This window comes from Panthera uncia (genome assembly GCF_023721935.1).
Source record: "Panthera uncia isolate 11264 chromosome C1 unlocalized genomic scaffold, Puncia_PCG_1.0 HiC_scaffold_4, whole genome shotgun sequence".
NCBI classification, from domain to species: Eukaryota; Metazoa; Chordata; class Mammalia; order Carnivora; family Felidae; genus Panthera; species Panthera uncia.
This window is the reverse complement of record NW_026057585.1, coordinates 104,272,627-104,294,008: the sequence shown is the minus strand read 5'-3', so window position 1 is coordinate 104,294,008 and position 21,382 is coordinate 104,272,627. Positions and strand designations below refer to the sequence as shown.

At 62.9% G+C, this 21,382-nt stretch overlaps 3 protein-coding genes across 3 annotated transcripts in view; 1 reads left to right on the top strand and 2 right to left on the bottom strand.

The window, feature by feature from the left end:
• Positions 1–409: 409 nt before the first annotated feature.
• TNFRSF4 (TNF receptor superfamily member 4) lies at positions 410–6,163 on the bottom strand. The gene is made up of 7 exons (XM_049618327.1): positions 3,540–6,163; positions 2,876–2,998; positions 2,333–2,434; positions 1,882–1,948; positions 1,051–1,247; positions 777–881; positions 410–691 (listed from the first exon to the last, which is right to left on the bottom strand). The coding sequence occupies exons 1-7, from the start codon at positions 3,685–3,687 to the stop codon at positions 621–623; spliced, it is 813 nt and encodes a 270-aa protein (XP_049474284.1). The 5' UTR covers positions 3,688–6,163; the 3' UTR covers positions 410–620.
• Positions 6,164–7,163: 1,000 nt separating this feature from the next.
• On the bottom strand, positions 7,164–20,994 carry SDF4 (stromal cell derived factor 4). The gene is made up of 7 exons (XM_049618325.1): positions 20,898–20,994; positions 17,457–17,809; positions 13,707–13,843; positions 13,078–13,191; positions 9,356–9,514; positions 8,843–9,018; positions 7,164–7,770 (listed from the first exon to the last, which is right to left on the bottom strand). The coding sequence occupies exons 2-7, from the start codon at positions 17,759–17,761 to the stop codon at positions 7,594–7,596; spliced, it is 1,068 nt and encodes a 355-aa protein (XP_049474282.1). The 5' UTR covers positions 17,762–17,809; positions 20,898–20,994; the 3' UTR covers positions 7,164–7,593.
• A 58-nt stretch (positions 20,995–21,052) lies between these two features.
• B3GALT6 (beta-1,3-galactosyltransferase 6) overlaps positions 21,053–21,382 on the top strand; it is a 1,847-nt gene continuing 1,517 nt past the window's right edge. Inside the window, exon 1 of the mRNA XM_049618326.1 lies at positions 21,053–21,377. Coding sequence (XP_049474283.1) covers positions 21,242–21,377 — 136 coding nt within the window. The 5' untranslated portion in view covers positions 21,053–21,241. The remainder of the gene's footprint in view (positions 21,378–21,382) is intronic.

Sequence of the window (21,382 nt, the reverse complement as noted above, 5' to 3'; positions counted from 1 at the left end):
AAGAGCTCTCTCCTTCAGGGGAACACATAAACCCGAAGGGTCGCTCTCAAAAGTCCCCTTGGGGACCAGGGCCTCAGGCCTCCTACTTGCTCCCATTAGCACTGGGGGGGCCTCGGGCCCACTCACCCAGGTTTAGGGTCTGGGGGGGAGCAGCTCCTGAATTCCCCCCACAAGCTGCTGGGTTGTCCAAACCCCACCCCCAGGACGCTCATTTAGGCCTCCACGTCCCACCACAGGTGCTGGGACGTGCCCAGAGAAGGATGAGGGCAGGGGTCCTGGGGTCTCTGAGCAGTCGGCTTGAGCCCCCTCTCCAGCCAGAGGTGGGCACAGCCCCAGCCCCCGCCCCCCCCCCCCACACACGTGTGCAGCCCCCAGACCACCAGTGCCCGGTCAGAGACCACATGTGCCAGTGTCGTTTATTGGGGGGGGGGGGGCACCACCCTGGGCGGGGAGTATGCACAGCATACATAGCAGAGCCCTGGGTGTCAGCCCAGGAGCACCTAAAACGGCGCAGGGTGGCAGGGTGGGTGGTGGGAAGGTGGGATGTGGCGGCCCGTGCTTGGGGGCGCCCCACGGCCCCTCAATGTCTAGCAGACCCTCTGGGCCCCTGGCCTGGCCGCTCAGATCTTGGCCAGGGTGGAGTTGGCATCGGCATGCTCCTCTTGGATGGGGGTCCGGAAGCTATTTCCACCTGGGGAGGAGGAGAGGGGGGGAGGTGGGCAACGGCCCCACCCCTTCGGGAAGCCGTCTGGGCTGGGGACACACTGCGCACTCACCGGGGGGTAGCCGCCAGGCTCTGTGGTGCAGGAGCAGGGCCAGTGCGGCCGCCACCGGGGCAAGCAGGCCCAGGCCCAGGCCCAGGACAGCGGCCAGCTGGGGACCTGTGGGGAGGCGGGGCCTGCTGAGGTTGGGGCCACCAGAGGAAGCAGTCCACCCGCCCCAGGAGGACCCCGACGAGGGCAGAGGGCGTCTCTACCCCATCCTCCCCCAGCCCCCTTCTTTTTTGGACTGGGGGGAGGGCCCTGCTGGGGCAAGGCCAGGCCCCCTTACCCCTGGGGGGCTCTGCAGGGGGTGTGAAGGGCTCCTGTGAGGTCCTAGGCCAGGCTGTGGTGGGCTGGGTGGTAGGGGGCCGGACTGGGGGGCCCTGGGTCTCCCAAGGCGTGGTGGCTGGGGGGCTCCTGTCCTCACACACGGCATCTGAGCCTTGGCTGGCCGGCCGCAGCGTGCGCTTTCCCGCCAAGGTGCAGCTGAGAAGGGCAGGGGGTGCGGATCAGGCCATAGGTCTGTACCACCACCTCCCCTGCCTCCTGCCAGACCGACGGGATGGGCCCAGCACCGAGACAGGACCGGGGGATGTGGGGAGCAGCTGGGGACCCACACTGGATCACTGTGTGGGCCGCCAAAGACCTGCCCGGGCCCCTCACCCCCCCCAGGGGGCCTCACACCCTGCAGGGTCTCCAAGGCCACTGCTCACACCCTCACTCCCCATTTCCCCTCCCTCTGCTCCCCACAGTCTCCTCCCAGCCGGCTCCAGCCCAGTCTTGCCCTCTCACACCACCAGCTTGTTCGTCTCTTCCTGCCCCCACCACGGAGCCCCCAGCTACAACTGACTGGTCTCATAAACTCCCAGGGCCTGGGAAAGAGTCTCACACACTCCTCGCTCCGGCCCAGCAGCCAGGCTGGTGGAGGAGGCTGGACCCGGGGCTGAGCGGGCAGGCAGGGGCCATGGTGGGGCCAGGGTCATGGGCCGTGAGGAGCAGGAGTCATGAGGGGAACGGGCCATTTGTCAGGGCAGCAGGAGCCAGGAGCACCCCACCCCCAGCCGGCAGCTTCCTGCTCCCAGGCCTGGCCCCTTGATCCCCAGGCCCCCAGGACACTCACTTGGTCCAGGGCTTGCAAGCCTGGTCATCACCTGGGGAGAAATATCCCGGTGGGCACGGGGCACAGTCTGCAACAAAGACAAGGACAATCTCAGTCCATCCCCTGCCACCTCAGGGACCTGGACGCTGCAGCCACTGGGGGCTGGTCCTGGAGGGCTAGGCGCTCACCTACCGTGCCCTCCGGAAGCTCCTCCCTGCCCACATCCACCCACTGGCCAGGACCCGGTGCCCCGCCCCACCCCCTTCTGGGCACCTGTCTGTTGGGGGAAAGGAACGTGGTGGCAGGACTGGGATGGGGGTACAGGGGAAGTGAGAGCGTGCGATATGGAAGACATGCTTCTTTTACAGCTCCTGAGGCCCCCCCAGGCACGTGACCCTGACCTCTCACACACGCACTGCCCCCACCCCGCCCGGGGCTCACCGCACACACTGCCCCCCCACTCCGGGCTCACCGACACCACGATCGTAACCGTCCTGGGGCTCAGTGCCCGGCCTGCAGCGGCAGACGGTGTCCTGCGTGGGTGTGCATCTCTGCTTGGGCTCGCTCCCACTTCCTGGGGGGGGGGGGGGTCAGGTGAGGCAGGCACAGCTGGCAGGGATGCAGAGAGGCCGGAGGACAGAAGCCGAGGGTCCCCGGACCAGCAGCCCCACACACAGCCCCTGGAGGCCATACTCCTCTGGCCCCTGGGGCATCCGGTGGCCACGGCAGCCTCCCTTCCCACCTTCCCTCAGGCCTGTACCAGGACCCTACGTGGCCCTTGGGATCCAGGTCTCGTCACCCCAAAGGCCACCTGGCAGGCACATGCTCCTCCCTGACTCCGCGTGGCCTCAGCCCCCCTGGGAGGAGGAAGGTTCTCCTTGGGGACCTCCGTGGTGTGGCAGCCCCATTGTGGTTTGGGGTTTGTTTCTGTGGCGCTGGGGGCCTCACGAGAGCACTGGGCGGGGCGACGGGACGCAGGTGGGGGGCCAGGGGCCAGGGCCGGGGTGGCGCTCACTCTGGTTGCACTGTGTGCAGGGCTTGCAAGGCTCGTAGTTCACGGCCTCATTGTAGAAGCCGGACGCGCACTGGAGGCACTTGGTGTCCTGGTCACTGCTGCAGCGACTCTCCATCCCATAACCTGCAGGATGAGGAGGGTGGACTCAACCTGCCCAGCCTCTGGCCCGGCCACTGTCCCGAGTCCCCTAGTCCGTGACACCTGTGTCCCAGGACCCCATCTGCACATCCCGTGTCCCAGGCCCCCGTGTTTCTATCTCCCTCTCCCCATTCCTCACCCCATGTCTCCCATCCCCATGTCCCTTGTCCCCATGTCCCTGTCCCCCTCTCCCCATGCCTCCATCCCTATGGCCCTTGTCCCCTTGTCCCCATGTCCCTGTGTCCCTTTCCCTGTGTCTCCATCCCTATGGCCCTTGTCCCCTTGTCCCCATGTCCGTGTGTCCCTTTCCCCCTCCCCGATCCCCATGCCTCCATCCCTATGGCCCTTGTCCCCTTGTCCCCATGTCCCTGTCCCCCTTTCCCCCTCCCCGATCCCCGTGTCTCCATCCCCATGTCCCTTGTCCCCATGTCCCCATGTCCCAGGTCTCCATGTCCCCTCTCCCCATGTACCTCATCCCCATGCCCCCACAGGCATCCCTCCCCAGTTCTGTGGCCAGACCACTCACCTGGTGGGCACTCGCTACAGCACCTGCCGTCTTTGGGGTAGGTGTTCCCGACACAGTGGAGCGCGGCCGTGGTGCCCAGCACAAGCCCCAGGAGCTGGACAGCTGAGTGAGGTGCCCTGGGCTGCTGAGCCCCCACAGCCACCCTCATCTCTGCCCGGTGCAGGAGTCTGGGGTTTTTCCTTGCAGGATGTGGCTATAAGGGCTGCGGGGGAGGGGTGGGGAGGGAGGGAGGAGGAGGGGACCAGGAGGAAGGAGGCCCAGGAAGGGCTGGCGACCCCTGACCCGGGCTGGTGGCAGGAAGGCAGCCTGTCTGGGATGTGGGCTTCTCTTCTGCCCCGGGGCCCGGTCCCCATCCCCTCAACGACACCTACTAACCTCAGGCTCAGCCAGCTGGCAGCTGGGCACCAGCCCAGACCCCTCCTGCAGCATGCAGACAGACCCCGGGGCCAAAGTGCGGCCCCACAGCCCCCTGGCCCCTGCCAGGCCCATCCGGTCTACACCCACCCCCGCCCCCCGACACGGGACCCCTCTGGCTCCCATCTCACCAGGGAAGCGGGGCACCCTGGATGCCTTCCTGCCCTGCTCTGCCCACTCACGCCACTTGGAGGAGGGTTGGTCTCAGAACCCCTCCAAAGCCCGCTCCTTCTGGGCACCCACTCTCCCTGTACAGGGCAGGGTCGGCCCCTCCGGGGGGACAGGCGGCTGGCTATTCCTACCCCCCCCACACACACCACACAAAAGGCCACGTTCACGCCAGTCTTCACCCCCTAGGCAAAAGGGTGCACAGAGGACACGGGTGAACTGAGGCAGCACACGGGGTCGGGAGACAGGCCCTTCACCATCTGGACCCGTGACTGGGCACCAGCTCAGGGGGAAGAAAAGGAGTGCTCCCGCCTCCAGAGCACGGTCCCTGGCACAAGTGCCCAGAACTAGCTCAGAGCAAGCGTGCACACGTGGGAGCACGTGGGAGAGCGTGTGCAGGTGTGGAGCAGTGTGGCAAGCAGGCAGGTGCGGACGCAGGGGGGTGCTGGTGTGGGAGAGTGTGCATGAGGCTGAGCGTGTCTGAACACTGCAAGTGTCAGGGACTGAACTGTGTCCCCACGTGCTGAAGCCAACCCCCAACGTGGCAGTGTTTGGAGATGGGGCCTCTAGAGGGGTGGTTAGGGCTAGACGGGGTCAGAGGGCCGGGCCCTGACCCCACAGGACCGTGGTCCTTTTGGGAGAGACCCCAGGAGAGTCTCTTCCCACCTTGAGGGAGGGAGGGTCTCTTTGCCTGGCAAGGACAAAGGAGAAGGCGGCATCTGCCACCAAGGAGAGAGGCCTCAGGAGAGAGCAGCCCTGCCCACACTTGACCGGGGCCCCAGGACTGCTGTTTAAGCTGCCCCACGCATGGTGCTGTGTTCGGACGGCCCCACGGACCAAACGCCTGCAGATGCATCCTGGGGGTAGTGTGCCCAAGAGCACGTGTGAACCTGTGTCCGTGCGCGGGCACGTGTGTGTGTCACCGGCCTCACGTGCCGGGACGTGTGTGAACACCCAGGTACTTCTTTGGGGTGGGGGTGGGGAGTCCTGTGAAAACAAACCATCAGCACCCACTCCGACTCCCCGGCCGGGCAGAGGCCAGCAGGACTCTGTGTGCCGTCTGCCGGCGGGGCCAACTCTGCCTCCCCACGAACTTTAGAGGCCACATCAGGCTCTCCCCACCCTGCCCCACACCCACCCTGGGCTTAGGGTGCCCCCACAGCACCAAGGCAGCAGTAAAGACTGGAACGGCCCAGTGTGATCCTACGGAGCGCGTGGCGCCCTCAGACACAGATCTGGGTGGATCCAGGGCAGGCGGGGAAGGCCCGTGTGCAGGAACTCTGTGGTGGGTCAAGGGGGAAGGACACAGGCACACGCATGTGCGCACACCAGACGAACGTGTGCATACGTGTGCATTTTCTCTTACACCCCTCGAGGAAGGGGACGCTCTACTGTGTCATTTTTGTACCTTTCAAATCACAACCGTGAGATGAAATTAACCATTCAACAGTTACTTTAAAAAGTTTCAGGCAGGGGGCCTCCCTTGGGGATGGGACGAGAGCGGGGTAGGAGCTGGAAATCCCCCTCCCCGAGAAAAACAGGTAAGGAAGCTGAGCTCCCCCGGCCCGTCTGTGGGAAATTCCTCCTGGGCAAGGCTGCCAGGGAGGCGGCCACGGCCCACAGCGGCCGGGGCGGAGGCAGAGGCAGCTCTCCCAGCGGGCAGGGGGCCACTCAGGGTCAGCCTTCGCCACGCCTGCCAAGTGAGACGGGGTCCACACAGGGAAGGGGATCAGGGCGTCCAGACGGCCGGGTGTGCGTGCATGTGCATGCGCGTTTGTGTGCGTGTGTGCGTGCACGCCGTCTCCCACAGGTGGTGAGAAAAACCTTTTCTTAAGTTGACAAAAACAAACCAGAGCCTCTGAGGTTGAGGGAACAACCCGGGGGTCTGGTGGGCAGCGCTCCCCTCTCCGGCGGCGCCGGCCTCCACCGCCTGAGGCCCTGCACACCTGGCCCATGTATCCGCATCGGTCCACAGCGGCCCGTGGAGCACAGACAACTAACTGTATGTCACCCGCTCGATCCACCGCCATCCTGTGGGCCCAGCCGACCCCCCCCCCCCCCCCAGCTCAGCCCACACCCCCAAGTGTCACACACCTGCTTGCTGCTGATGCACCCACGTGGGCCTGGCCACCATGGGGACCCCTCCCACCACGCACTCTCGTCCCTTCTGAAGTCTTTCCTCTTGTTTGCCTAGAAACCAGCCCAGGTGTCACCGCGCCCTTGTTCCTCTGCAGCGGCCCCGCTCCCACGCTTTTCGGAAGCGGGTCCCTGTGGCAAGGGTGGACCCACTGGCTGGGTGAGCTGTCCGCTGAGGAGCCACGGACCACAGCGCAGGGCTCCTGAGAGGATGGCCAGCAGGGAGGGGGTGGGGGGAGCAGAGACCTGAGGTGGCAGCTGAGAGGCATGTGGGGTCAGGGACTGCGAAACCCTCACAGTTCAATGCCCTCCGTCCCCAACGCCAGTCAAGCACGGGGCAGAGCTGACCCCCAGGAAGGACTGGGACAGCATGTGTGAGAAATGCAGGTCTGGTGGAACCTCAGCCAACATCGCTGTCCTGTCCCCAGGCCCTGACCACCGGCTCAGGGAGACTCCAGGCCCCCACAACCAGCCGGGCTGGGGGCTCTGAGGCCAGTCTCGGTGGACTCCTGAGTTCTCCCCACCCCCCACCCCGGTCCCTCCCCTAAGGGCTTGTTCTCAGATCTTCCCTTTCTACCAGGAACCCCGGTTCCCTTGCCACCCCCCCCCCCCCGCCCCTCCCAGGGGGTCTCACCCAGGCCCAGGCTTCAGGCTCCTGACTTTAAATCTGTAGCCCACACCCTCGGCTTCCTGCGAAAGCCATCTCCCACGAGCTCCCAGAGGTCCCCGTTGTCGGTAAACACATCTGTCACTTGCAGCCCCACCCGGGATCCTGGTCCTTCCCGCACCTGCCTGACCAAACTCTCTGTTCTCACCAAATCGCCCACCTCAAAAGCGCTAAGTGGAAGCCACCTAGCCACAAACGTTCCAAAATCATTGTATGGGCTTAAAAAAAAAAAAAGAAGCTGGGAGAAAAAGGCAACTATATTTTAAAGTAAATTCGTAAGATTCTTGTCACAAGTGTTTGTGTTTTCGGAGACCGAGCGTCCTCCGCTCGGAAGGGCAGGCACCCCCAGCCACTGGCCACCGGCAGCACATTCGAGCACGAGCTCCACCGCTCGGTCTTTAAGGAGGCGGCAGGAGCCACGTTACTTCCCACAGGTGTGGTGAGCCCGCAGGGCGCCACTGTGGTCCGTGCCCTCGCACAACGGCACCCGCTTCCCAGAAGTGACACGTGGCAGCACGTGGGGCCCCACGCACAGGGGTGGCCAGCCCGTGGCGCGCCTCGGGGGCTCCGGCCTGCTCTAGCACAACTTTGAGGAGCCTGGACCCGGGGCCTGAGGGCGGCAGGAGGGAGGGAGGCTTCCGGGAGGGGCGGGCGGCGGGGGGCTCGGGCTCAGAACTCCTCGTGCACGTTGCGGGCATAGTCCATCAGCTTGCTGCCCGTGAAGAACTCGCTGTACTTGAGGACCTCCTCGGGCTCCAGGTGGTGGTTCTGGTTCTCGTCGGCGATGGCGATCATCTGTTTGGCCTCGTTAAGGGCGTTGTACTCATTCATGGGGTCCATGTAGTCCTACGGTGGTCGCGGGCACCGCGTCAGCGCGGCCCTGGCCGCCAGGGACCCCCTGGCCCGCCCGCTCCCCGGCGGCACTGGGACCCCTGGACCTCAGGTGCCGCTGTCACAATGGCGCCCAAAGTCCGCGCGTGGTGACACGGCTGAGAGCCCCCACCGAGGCGGACGCCCCCGCCCCACACGGACACCCGGTCAGCGAGGTCAGCACCTTGTGCCTCAGGCAGCAGCAGCAAGGCTGGAACCCTCTAACCAGCTACAAAGAGCAAGTCCTTGTTTAAACCCCACCCCCTCACCCCCCCAATGGCTGATAGCACAGAAGCAGCAGGAAGGGGATGGCGGCGTGTTCCTGAATGTTCTGGAAGGCACACACCAGGCTGGAAGTGGCTCAGGGCCAGGGAGCCTCGCCTGTGTGGGTGCAGGAGATTCACTGCCTCCCCGTCCTCGCCAGGGAGCCCCCACCACGGGAGGGAGGGAGGGGAGCTCTCTTGGAGCGCAAGAAGCTTTGAGTGGCCACCCGCGGCCTGGCAGTGGGGCGCGCGGGGCACGGACACAGGCGGAAACATGGGCCAAATCAGCCACCGTTCGACCTGTGAACCACAGGTGTCCGTCCTCCAGCTATCAGCAAGGGAGCGGAGAATTCTGATGTGCGACGAACGAGTCATACAGCGATGGGGAAACAAGCCTACTCGGCACCAGTGAAAACACTTCGGGGGGAGATGGTGGGTTCCAACGTGGCCCACGGCCCCAGCGTCCAGCCAGATGCCCACTGGGGAGCGGCTTCTTGGAGCCTCGAGAGGCCAAGACACCCAGACACGCCGACCAGGGGGCACCCCGACCAGGGGGCAGGCACAGGCACCCCGCTCGAATCCCCTCTGAGTGCCAAAGGCGACCAGGCTGGTGGGGTGGACCCCCACCCCTGAGGGAGCCCGCTTCTAGGTGCCACTAAGTGACCAAGTGACCAGCCACAGCCGGACCGGGGCCGCCTTCCCTCCCACTGCAGTCCCACGGGAAGCCTCGGGGCCCTGAGCCCAACCCCAGAGGCGCCCCCACGCCCCCCACCACCTGCGCTCACCTCCAGCTCCGCCATGGTCACGATCCCATCATGGTTGGCGTCGATTAGCTCCTCAAACTCCTTTTTCCGGTCTCTGACCCAACTGTCATCGATGTCCTGGCCCTGCTGGTTCTCCACCGTGCCCGCGGGCAGAGAGATGAACTCAGGCAGCGAGAGCTGCTTGTCACCGTCCTGGTCTGCAGGACAGACGTGTGGACACTCAGACCCCAAGTGAGCACGGGACCACCCAGCCCCACCCAGAAGAAAGTCCATCAGACAGGTCTGCTGCCAAATTTTCAGCCTAAAGCAGAACAGGTGCGTCTCAAAACAGGTGCCCAGGAGCCCGGTGGAAGTCAGACGGCCCAGGGCAAGTCCTGGCCTTCCCTCACCAGGTGGCCACACAGCCTCCGAGACCCCCAGGCTGACCCCTGAAGGGAGAGTCGCTGCAGGTGCCAGTGGGCCCCGCCCTCCAGCCCAGCTGCCCCTACCCCCACCCCCACCCCGGGGGCACCAGGGCCTCCGGCCAGGCCTCACCCAGGTCCCGGACAATCTCCTTGACCATGAACTTGAGCATGCCACGGCTGTGCTCGGGGTGAAGGAACGACAGGAACTCGTCCTCAGTCAGCAGCAGATCCGAGGGGGGGTTGTCCGCCTGGTACCAACGGTCCTTGAGGTTCTCCAGGACTTCCTGTGCTGAGAGAGGCACATCTGTGAGGACCCAGGCCCCCACGGCACCTGCACGCACCAGGAAAGCTCTGAGGTGTGCTGCCCGCAGAGGAGGGCCGGCTCAGGACGCTGCGGTAAGCGAGGCCTAGCGCCCCTCCCCCGAAGGAGAGCTCGGCCCTCAGGGAGGCAGAGGGGGCAAAGCCCCCAGACAGACACAGACCCTCCCAAGACACAGACACAGGTCCCACAAGACACACACACATATGCCCCTGGACACAGATCCTCCCCACCAAATACAGGGGCTGACCCTCCTCCAGACACAGCCCCCGCCCCAGCTCACTACTGCTGTTTGCTCCTCGGGAGAAATGGAAAAGCACAGTGGAGGCTGACTCACCCTCCCCGCGCACCTACAGGAACAAAGCATAACCTTGTTCTTTTCCATCTGTTTCACGTGCGCCTTACACGGAGGGCAGGGCTCTGGAGGAAAACCCAGCTTCCAGATATGACTCAAGCATCCCCCGCACACTCTTGCCACACCCCCGCTCTCCTTCCGTGGGAAGGCCCGCGGCCTCGCAGGCTCAAGGACCGTCCAGCTGGAGGCCAGGCGAGCAGGAAGGGTTCAGGCGGGAGGTGTGTCCGCACCGCACCACCGTCACCAGGAACAGGGACTCCCAGGCCTTGGCACATCACAACAGGGGAGACGGCTGCATCCCACACGGTACCCGTCGCCTCAAGTCTTAGCGCCTTCTGATGAACACAAGATCCCACGGTGGCCTACCCTGAATGGCGAATCCACTTAAAGGGAGGTGGGGTGACTGGCTCCCTCCTGCCCGTGTGCAGGGCCGAGAGGAACAGGGGCCAGCACACACTCGCCTGCAGGCTGTCAACAGCACCTGACATGGAAAAAGGTCTGTGCAGCCAAAACCACTTAAGGGTCTTGAGATGAGGTCACCAGGCACTTAAGGTGGGCCCTGAAGCCAACAGCAGGACTCCCGGCAGAAGACGACACGCAGAGACTGCGGCAACGTGACCACAAGCAGGGACAAGGAGGGAGGCCGGGAGGGAGGGAGGCCCATGAGCCCACAGGCACCTGCCGAGTGAGGGTCCCCCGAGGAGGCAGACCACCACGTGCGGACCCCCAAGCCTACCTCTCAGCCCCTGCCCACCCTCCCCCGGCCTCCGAGACCCTTGGCGCCCCTCCTCACCTGCAGTGCCCCACCGACACTAAAGAAGGGAACAGGGGCCTCGAAGACACGTGCTGAGGTGACAGAACTCACACCCCTGGAGGACAGCCCTGACCCCAGACACGGCCAAAGGAAAGGCGCTGAAGACAGACTAGCTCCCGAGAGCGGGCAGGGACGGGGGGCCTGCAGCCCACACCCCAGCGGCCACCCCAGAAGCTGATGCCAAATCACCAATGCTGGCAAGAGGGCAGAGGCCCCCCAGGATGCCCAGACACCTCCAAATTACACCTTCAGGGAACAGCCGGAACCACAGGACAAACCGTGGGAACACAAAACACAAACAGATATGAAAAAGGCAAACAACCATTTCAGAAAAAAACAGTAACATCCAAGGCACAGGGTTTAAAAAGGACAGAACTAAAATACTGGATGACGTCCTGGGAAGTGGGAAAGGCCGACTGGCGTCGGAGCGCATTCAGGAGCCTCCTCAGTGTTTAACTTGAGACTCTGCTAAGTTACACGTGCTCCAGGAACAGACTGAGCAGGAAAAGTAAAGGCATGAGACATTAACGAGGTGCCCGTGACAGGTGACCCCCAAGGAGACAGCCGGAAGGCTGGGAACTCAGACACTACCAGACCCTGCAAGGAAAGGAAACTACAGACTGGTGTCTCTCATGCAAAAATGCCCCACATCGCCTGGGTGGCTCAGTCAGTTGAGCGTCTGACTTCAGCTTAGGTCACGATCTCACAGCTTGTGAGTTCGAGCCCCATGTCAGGCTCTGTGCTGACAGCTCGGAGCCTGGAGCCTGCTTCGGATTCTGTGTCTCCCTCTCTCTCTGCCCCTAACCCACGCACATTCTGTCTCTGTCTCCCTCAAAAATAAACATTAGAAAAAAAAATTTTTTTTAAATGCCCCACAAAATATCAGCAAATTGAATCCAAAAACACAAGAATTATATCCTACGACCCAGTGGGAGTTACCCCAAGTATGCATGGCTGGTTCAACATCCAAAAATCAATTAATGTAACCATCACATCAACAGGATGAGGAAGAAAAACCACATGACCCTATCAACACAGAAAAAGCATTACACAGAATCCAACACCCATTTATGATCCAAACTTCCAGCAAACCAGGAACAGATTAGAATTTCCTCAACTTGACAAAGAACACCTACAAAAAACCTACAGCTCACGTCATGCTGAATGGTGAGAAACTTGACACTTTGCCTCGAAGATGAGAACAAGAAAAAGATGCTTTTCAACACTGTACTGGAAGTTCCAGCCAACGCAGTAAGATAAGAAAAGGAAATTAAAGGGGCGCCTGGGTGGCTCAGTCGGTTAAGCGGCTGACTCTTGATTTTGGCTCAGGTCATGATCTCGAGGTTTAGGAGTCTGAGCCCTGCATCAGGCTCTGTGCTGGCAGCACAGAGCCCACTTCAGACCCTCTGCCCCACCCCCACCGCCCTCCCCACATTTGTGTGTGCGTTCTCTCTCTAAAGTAAACAGACATTACAAAATAAAGAAATAAACTTTAAAAATTAGTTAAAAACAAAAAAGAAAAAAGGGAAGTTAAAGATACCCAGATTGGGAAGGAGGAAATAAACGGTCTTGGCTCACAGATGTCACAATTGCCTGTAGAGAAAATCCGGAAGAGCTGACAAAGACTCCTGGAGCCACTAGGCAATCGTATCAAGACCACAGGACGAAGGTTAACGCAGAAAGGCCATCACTTCCCTGCACACCCGCACGGAACACAGGGAATCGGGATTAAAGACTAAAGGGAAAATCAAACAGAGAGAAGGTATGGCTGCAGTCCCGACACAGGACACAGGGGTCCAGGCCTAGATACACAAACACTGGCACAGACAAGAGGGCCCACCGTTCATCTGGAGACACAACAGCAGTGAACACCTGTGGCCCAGGGGACACAGCGGCACCCTTCACAAAGCAGAGGCCACCAGCACGCTCACCAGCACAGCCGGCGGACACGTGAGAGACCGTGTCACAGGCAGAAAGATGCCGCAGAGAAACTCCCACGCTTGCGCATCCACCAAGAGAAGACACCATGGGACAAGGGTGGGGACGGTGACCCACTGAGTGGAGGAGGAACAGGATATGCTGGGCCCCGCAGGGGCCCCCAGGTGGGACGGGGTGGCGGAGCAGAAGGCAGTCACTAGGGAAAGGCGCCAGCGTTCTCCGGCCGCGCTCTAGAACTTGGCCAACACCCTAGTGCACCGAGTTTCTGTCCCTGAGGTTTTAAAGGCATGTTTGTGAAAGGCTGAGGGGCGGGCAGAGTTCTGCGCCCCACCTGCCTCACCCTGCGGGCCCTCCTCCTGGCCCAGACCCGCCCTCTCCCCGGCTGGGGTCCCCCTCACGGGCTTGTGGCAGGGCCTGGGCGCTCACTCTCCTCGTCGACCTTCAGCTCCTCGCCATTCTTCATCTTCTCCTCGACTTCTTTCTCGTTGTGCCCTTTGCTCACCAAAAACTTCACCTTATACTCGTCCCACGACACACGGCCTAGAAGCAAAGACCAACCGTTAGGGTGTTTGACGACGGACAGTTTTACAAAGACGTGAGCAGTGGAGCCTGGCCGGCACCATCAGTTAAGTGTCTGACTCTCGGTTCCAGCTCAGGTCGCCATCCCATGGCTCGTGAGTTCAAGCCCCGCTGAGCCGTCAGCACAGAGCCTGCTGGGGGTTCTGTCTCTCTCTCTCTCTCTGCCCCTCCTCACTTGCGCAATCTCTCTCAAAATAAATAAGCGAACTTAAGAGAAATGGTAAAGGATAAATACGCGAGAAGAGGTACGTAACCGTTCTCAGACGTCAAGCAACTGAAGGAGCAGAAGCAGGGGAGCGGCCGGAACCCGGCCCGAAGCCCCGGCCCGCCCCCTGCACCCCGCCCTGCCCTCACGGGCGGAGGACACGGGAGCCGGGAGGGCGGTCTCGCGGGCAGCACCGGCGGGCGCCCCCACCCCCCGCCCCTGCCCTCTGCGCACCGCCCCCTCCTGGCGGCCTGAGCCCTGCCGGCCATACCGTCGCCGTCGGGGTCCACGGCATGGAAGTGCACCCTGCTCTCTTCGATGGCCTCCCGGAAGTGCTCTGCCGTCTTCTCCATGATCCAGTGCTGCATCTCCTTGGCGCTGATCCTCCGGTCGGTGTTCACGTCGACCCTGCGGGCAGAGGGGCAGTGTCACACGAGGCCTCTGGAACCCGGCAGCACAGGTGGACCGATGGACATGAGGATGGCTGGCAGGGCTCCACCGCCGTGAACAGGGACACGCTGGGGTGGATGGACTGGGACCCTGCTCGCGGCAGATGCCGAGGCCCGAACCAGAGCCGCGAAGCCAGAGCGGGGTCGCGCTTCATACGCGGGTGCAGACGGCCAGCTGATGAAGCAGACAGGTAGCTGAGGCGCAAGCACGTGTCCACGTGTGTGCGTGGGCCAGCACGCCCCCGTGCAAACACGAGTCAGCGATGCTCACGCATATGCACCGCCTAGTGCACGCAAGTGCACACACATTAGCACGTGTGTGCGTGAGTTAACACACCTACGTATACACACGTTGGTACGCACGCACACGTTATCTGACTGCGTCCGCCAACAAGACCTCAGGCCGTGACATCTGCAGCAAGACGCACACCAGTGCCCGGATCTTGGCTTCTAAACACCGTCCTCCAGTAAAAGACACCAGGGCTCCTTGGAGACGTGGCTGCCGCTACGGCTGAGGCGGGCACACGACGAGATGAACCCGGAGCCCCCGGCAGGGCCACAAAGTAAGGCGGTGCCCCCGAAACAAGCAAATGAAAGAGCCCCCAATGGCCAGGGCACAACAACACAGTGCGGGGCTGGACCCCAAGTACACGACACACATCCACGAGTCCCTGCTGGTGGAGGGGACCGCTGATAAACGTGAGCACGTGGGGGAGACAGAACTCCTCCCTCCAGAATTCCAAATACTACAGCGGTTCTTCCCCGCCGCCCCCCGCGCCCCCCACCCCCACCCCGGTCCCGGGAGGGAGGACAGCTTCGTCCCCAGCCCCGCAGGGAGACCGCCTCACTGAGTGGCTGCTGCCCAGGAAGACAGGAGGGATGCCCGGCAGGCACTACCCGAACCAGATGACCAGCCAACAGGACCCCCTGATAGGATGTGACAAGAGGGCCACCTCACCTCTGGGGTGTCCTTTCCCCAAGCCACAACCCCCCTCTGACCATGAGAAAACACAAGAGATAAACCCGAAACGAGGGACATTCGACACAACACCTGTGCGGTCCTCCTCAAAACTGTCAAGGTCATGACAAAGCGAGACAGACAGCCACCCCTCAGAGAGACTGACGGGCAGCCAGCGTGTGAGCCCACGGACACTGTCCTCCCAGGTGGCAATGCGGCTGCCGGTCTGGTTTTCTGCACTTCAGGTGATGTGACCTTAGCATCGTGACCCCTGAGCAAGCGCCCGCCTCTCCACGCCGCAGGCCCCTCGTGGCTCCAGGCACACAGGCCAGCGGGCGCCCAGGTGTGGCCCGGAAGGCCCCCACCCCCACACGGACATCCGCACACCCGGCCCTCAGAGCCCCGCCCGGTGTGAGATGCGGGTGGGGCCCAACCCCCAAGGGGCTCTGAGCACACGCCAGCCCTCACGGCCCCGGCCTGGCTGTGGCACCAGACTGCTCGGTATCCCTCTGTACCCACACCCACCTATGTGCCAACCAGCTAAAGAACTAACCCTCGACACGTACGGTGTGCGCACAGCAGGAAAGACTCCCACCTCCCCACTGCGCGCCTTGCTCCTTCGGAACCTCGCTCCGGTGTCACGCACCTGCTCCCGGCACTGAGTCTCTGGACAACATCCCACCCTCTCTGGATTCTGCCCCATTGCCATCACCTGTCCAGCAGGCCCTGCCTGGCCCCTCTGGGGCCCCTTCCTCCCAGAGCCCTAGGCCCATCCACCAGACCCTCCAGGCCCCCGAACACGCAAAAGTGCCAAGGGCTCTAAGGCACAGAAGCCAGGCCGGGAAGAACCCAGTGCTGCTTCAACAGCTGAGTTTGAACCTGTTTGGATGGAAGATCTCACAACAGGCAAGACATTCACAGGTTCAAAGTTCCCAGGGACCCCATCAGGGCCCTCAGGGCCCTCAGGGACCCCAGGGACCCCAGGGACCTCAGGACCCAGGGTGGGGCCACCCTCTCTCCCGAGAACGCCCAGGGCAGGCCTGGGTAGATCCCCTGGACCGGGTTTTTAGCCCCAAGACTGGCTGTGGGCATACACTTCGCCCCTGGCCCACCAAGTGGTGCAGCCCACCCTCCCCAGGCTGCCGGGAAGGCGGTTCTCAGTGTAAGGATGGGTACTCCCAACAGACTCCTGGGAAGAGCCCAGCGCCCTCTGCGTGAGCTGGCCGAATCACGAGCAGCGCCCACCTCTGTCCTCGGTCTCGGCCAGCCCACCGACGGACTGCCCCCAGCGGGCAGCCCACCTGCTGCTCCCCCTGCCCCCACCCCCACCCCTGCACCCTGCGCCCAGAGCACCTCACACCAGCGGGCCTCCGGGATCCACATCGCTCACCAACACCCATCCAGGGAAACCCCATCAGGGCACCACGGAGAGGAAAGAACGGGCACGCCAACCTTGCTGCCTTCTGTGGGTCGGCCTCCATCTGACCGCCAAGAAGGAGCCACCTGCCACTGGTGGCTCAGTCCCCAGCTTTCCTCTGCTCACTGGAGGCAGCAAAGCTCACTCCGGACGACAGTGATAAAATCTGTACGCTGGACGAGGCTCTGATGCACAGCTGACCGTCTCCGTCCTCCAGGGCGGCGTCTGAGGGGGCCGTGCGGGAAAGCGATGCCCTCTCTCGCCACAGCCTTCTGGCGGCTTCTCCTTTCTCCTCACCTCCGAACCCCCCAGGCCCTGGTCTGGCCACGGTCCTCTCTCTGGATCTGTCACCCAGCGCCCAGACTTGGCCTTCGACGCCGAGGACAGATGCACGCCTGCTGGCTGCTCCCCCTCGGCCCCGCCGAGGGACCGGGGCTCCTGACGTCTCCGCTCGGCCTGCAGGAGCATCCCACCCGCCCGTCCTTCCTTGCCTCCACCTGCGGCCGCCCGGTCTCCTCCCACCCACCCACCCACGGGCAAAACCCACCACGCCCCTCAGCCCCGCTGCCCTCCACCTGTGCTCCGCCCTCATCCCACCCCGTCCGGTCCTGCGAGCAGACGGCAAGCACACAGCAGGTCCCGGGACTTCGTTCTCACCATGCCTGGGAAAGCGGGGTTTCTCAACACCCCCTTTCACAGACAAGGAAGCTGAGGCTAGTGGGCTCAGGAAACAAAGCCCAGTCCAACTGCCCGGGGCCTCCTCCTGAGCTCAGGCCCCAGCCGCGAGGCCCCTCACCTCCCTCGGAGGTTCCAAAGCCCCCAGGCCACGTGACCTCTGTGTGTGCTTGCAGCCAGCGCGTGTGGCCTGTGTGCGTGTCCACGGCCCGTGTGACACCTGTGTGCGCTCAGAGCGGCTCCCACAAGAGAGTCGGCCCCACGTCCCAGCTCCTCTCAGTCTCTCTCCCGGAACCGAGAGCCACGAATCCTGGGTCCTGGCACAAGACTGTGCCACCACGTCACCAATACCGTGGGAGCCCGGAACTCACCAGGCACGTGCTGAGGCACTGGGCCCCTGACACCTGGGGACCCCACCCAGCCCCAGCACGCGACCCGCCTGGGTTTGGGCCACAGTACGTGCCGGGTGAGCAAATCAGTCGGACTCTAACAGCCCCCCGCCCCCCAGGCCTGGGCGCCTACTTTGAAAAGATGACCATCAGCTTCCTCCTGCTCCTCCGTGGCTCCGCGTCCTCCTCGAACCCGTCCGTGTCCTTCCCCAGGAAGACCTCCTGGTGGAAGTCTTTGTTGAGGTGCCCGTCCATCTCCAGCTTCACCCCATTCAGGTGGTCCGGAGGCAGGATCTCCCGCTCCTCCCTGTTGCCTGCCCTCTCCCGAGCGGATGAGTGGTTGGCAGGCCGGGCAGACACATCCATCAGCAGGATGACCCCCAAGAGCCAGAGGCAGTGAGACGCCAGGCCACGGAGGGAAGCCCGCCTGGACGCCATGGCCACCTGGGTCCGGACTTCGGGATGTCCCGCAAGTGTGGCCAGGAGCTGGGGAGAGAGGGGCGGGACAGGTGAGGAAGCGAGGCCTGGGGTCACAGCCTTCCGCCACCCCAGACGCTGCAGAAGGCCAACCGCCCATGGCTGCCAGACCCCAACGTTAATGGTCTACGAAGAGAACACAGCCATCGTCCAGGGGAGCCTCAGCAAATACTTCACTGAAGAAGCGTTTACTTGCGACGTGAAACAGAAGCTCTGGGTTGATGGGTTCCGGACTAGACGTGCTACTTTTTCCTTTTCCAAAGATGCTGGGTTTCCGGCCCTTCTCCCTCCTACTCACGTAAAGCTGCCCCATCTCAAGGGCTGCCCAGCACCACTAAACCTGCCCCTTTTCAATGCCTACAGCAGGTGTTCCCAAAACAGTCTCTCTCCACCCCTCCCGCCATCGACACTGACTCCAGGGACGTGGTAATTCACTCTCCGAATCCCAATTCGGTATTTGTGAGCTCTGTGAACTTGGCTAAGCTACCTGACCTCCCCTGCCTCAGTTTCCCCGATGTAACAGGAACACCCAGCAGCCCCTCCCCCACCCCGAGGCTTTGTGAGAGCTGAGCCTGGTGCCAGTGCAAATGCCCAAACCCGCCCAGCAGGGCACCAGCCCCTTCCCACCTTCCCACCCCTGTGACCTCTGCAGATGCGCGCACACGTACACAAACACATGCATACACGCACATGCGTGCACAAGACAGATACGCGTAAGTGTGCTTATGTCCATGCCCACGCATGTACAGGTGTTTGTGCATACACACTTACACGTGTGCACCCACATATACGTGCACGTGTGTGCACACATCCTTGCTCGTGTTCACACAGGACCAAGACTGGCGCACCAGGACGTCTGTCGTCCTAGGTATGCCTGGGCCTGGCAACGATGAAACAAGGCCACCTCCCTGTCCGTGTCACCACGTTAAAGATCCCGGGGCCACAAGCACTCACGCCTAGCACTCGGCCATCCCAGCCTCCTCCCATATCTGCTCCTTTGCCTGGGCCCTCCTGCTTTCCCTCACCCTCCGGGTGCCTCCAGATTCCCTTCTGGCTGGCGCTGGGGCAGTGCTGCCCACTCCGCTTCCCACGGACACTTGCATTCCACACTTCCCAAAGAAGGCTCCAGCTCCTTCTTGCCCCTGACATAACCCGGTCCTCGCAGGTGCAGCTGAGACCCTCACCTCCTCCGGCAGTCTTTCCAGGGAGGAGCGGCAGAGGGAAGCCGCCAGTACCCAGGGCCCAGCGGTGGTGGCCCTGGACACACTGGCCACAGGCCAGGGTGCCCTCCCGCCGCCAAGCTGGGGCATATGGGGCTCAGGAGGTACAGCGCCTGCCTATGCTGGCCAGCAGCACAGCCACCACGCCCCAGCCTGCGGGCACACAGCTCGAGCCAAGGCTGGCCCGGGGGCACTAGCAGATGCCACCACTTGCTTCCTCGATGCTTCCCTTTGAGGCTACCTGCTCCTCACCAGCACTATTCTCCCGACACGTGATGCCTTGATGCACTAACCTTCTGAACCTGCGCACCGTCTGGGCCCTTCGACAAGCCCTTCCTCTCTCACCTCACCTGTCTCACCCCTCTGAGGGAGGGCCTCTCACAGGGTGGCAAACGTCCCTCTTCCCAGGCCTCTGGGGCCTGCGATCTCCCCACGGGCACGAGCGCCCGCCAGCTGCCCCATGGTACTCTCTGTGCTGTGACTGCCCTTCAATCACATCTACTGGAACGCCACACCCTCCCCCACGTCGCCATCCAACGGCCCTCACACCGTCTACACCCAGCAGGCACTCCACAGAAGTGAGCGAACACATACAGCTATTTCTGCCACATCGCAATATGCACGTTCCTGGACACGTCAGCGCAAAAGAGCGCACAATAAAAACACAGGGCCCATGGGAACAGAACAGGGCACGTGACTCAAAACCAACAGGACTGTATGTAAACAGACCACGAGGAAGTGGTGCCTGGCAAGGCACCCACAGCTCTGGCAAGCAGGTCACGGGGGTATTAAACCAAGAGGAGATGCTCTGCGCAGGTGCCAAGGAGATGCCAGTGGCGCTGGCCTTCAGGTGGGCCCGGGAGGAAATGCAGCCTGCCATAAGCCAAGACCTGTATGAGCCTGCAGCCACCAAGGTAAGGAGCCCCCGACGCAGGTGCTCATGCTGGGTTTTCTTCCCATGGCTGAGGACGGTTTCCTTTCCTGCTGGAGTGTGACTCCAGTGCTGCATCCCAGCTCTCCTGGCTAGGAAAGTGTCCTGCAAACCCAGAGAGCTTTCCCCTGACGTTACTGTAACTCCCCCTGACTGTGGCCATAAAAACACATTGTGTCCAAACAGGCTGTACTTTGCTCCTTGAAAGAGCAAAATCAACTGTGCGCTTATCTTCATGGGTAGTACACTACGTTCTGTACAAAAAGTAACGCCAAGATAACTGAACGGACATCAGGAAGTCAAGTGAAACTTCCTCCTCTCCGCTTACGACAGTTACCTATCTTGGTAAGCACAAAAGGAGCAGCGCGGCTGAATATCTCAGTCAACTGCTCAGTTCCTCGTCCCCTGCCTGCCCCACCAGAATGGGATTTCAAAGGGCAGGGGGCTTTGCCCCCTTGACTAGGGAGTCGCCATCCTCTAGAAACGACGTCAGGGGAGGGTGTTAACGCCGCCCCAGGGTGACCAGCTTAAGTGGAGGCGACACTTCTTGGCCATCCTGGGGTGTCCGTTCAGGCGAAACTAGATCTCTTGCCGATAAAAACGCGAACCTTATTCTCACAGCTCTGTTCCGGTTTTTGGAGTCCCGCTAAGAGTGTTCCTAACACCTGCCACTGGCTGAACCGGAAATCAAGGGCTTTACACGCATCATTCCAAATCTTCACCAAGCCCTACCAATTAGGGCACCTTTTACAGACTAGGAGAGGGAGGTCACCTCGCTGGTAAATACCGGGGTCCACCCCACTCCCCTGCCGACCTGTCTCCCCCAGCCTCAGTTCCCCGGCGGCATCCGTCGGTGTGGGCGGAGAGGACAGGAGCCCAGGGTCCAGCGGCCCGAGGGCGCGTCTGCGGGCCTCCCGACGCCCCCCGCCCCGGAGCCCTCACTCACCGGCCTCCCTCCCCTCGCCCAGGATCCGCCAAGCGGGGCCCGAGCGCCCGTGACGCCTCCGACGGGACGCGCCTAGGCCGCGGCCATCTTTCTTCCGGGAAGAGGCGGACCAGGAACGGCGCGCGCTGGCGCGACCCCGCCGTGACGACGCCGGTGCCGCCATCTTTCCCTTGGGCGGAAGTGGCCGCGCGGCCCTCCCGAGGCAACCAACGAGAAGGGCGCGCGTGCCCACGTGACGGGCGCCCACGTGACGGGCGCCCCGTAGCCCTCCGCGTCCGCCGCGGGGGGACGCGGCCTGCGTGCCAGCCGCGGAGCCTCGGGCGCCTCCCGTGCGCGCGCGCGCCATGAAGCTGTTGCGGCGCGCGTGGCGGCACCGGACGGCGCTGGCCCTGGGCGGCCTGGCGCTCTGCGGCGCCGGCCTGCTCTACCTGGCCCGCTGCGCCGCGGACGGCCCCCGCCCGCCGCCCGGCCGCAGCCCCCCGTAA

Coding starts and splice junctions, on each gene's coding strand:
- SDF4 (XM_049618325.1), bottom strand. CDS start 17,761: ATGGCGTCCAGGCGGGCTTCCCTCCGTGGCCTGGCGTCTCACTGCCTC. Junction 13,844..17,456: donor CTGATGGTCATCTTTTCAAA/GTAGGCGCCCAG, acceptor CTCTGCCCGCAG/GGTCGACGTGAACACCGACC. Junction 13,192..13,706: donor CGTGGACCCCGACGGCGACG/GTATGGCCGGCA, acceptor CTTTGCTTCTAG/GCCGTGTGTCGTGGGACGAG.
- TNFRSF4 (XM_049618327.1), bottom strand. CDS start 3,687: ATGAGGGTGGCTGTGGGGGCTCAGCAGCCCAGGGCACCTCACTCAGCT. Junction 1,949..2,332: donor CGGTTACGATCGTGGTGTCG/GTGAGCCCGGAG, acceptor TCTTTGTTGCAG/ACTGTGCCCCGTGCCCACCG. Junction 882..1,050: donor CCCTGCAGAGCCCCCCAGGG/GTAAGGGGGCCT, acceptor GCCTCCCCACAG/GTCCCCAGCTGGCCGCTGTC.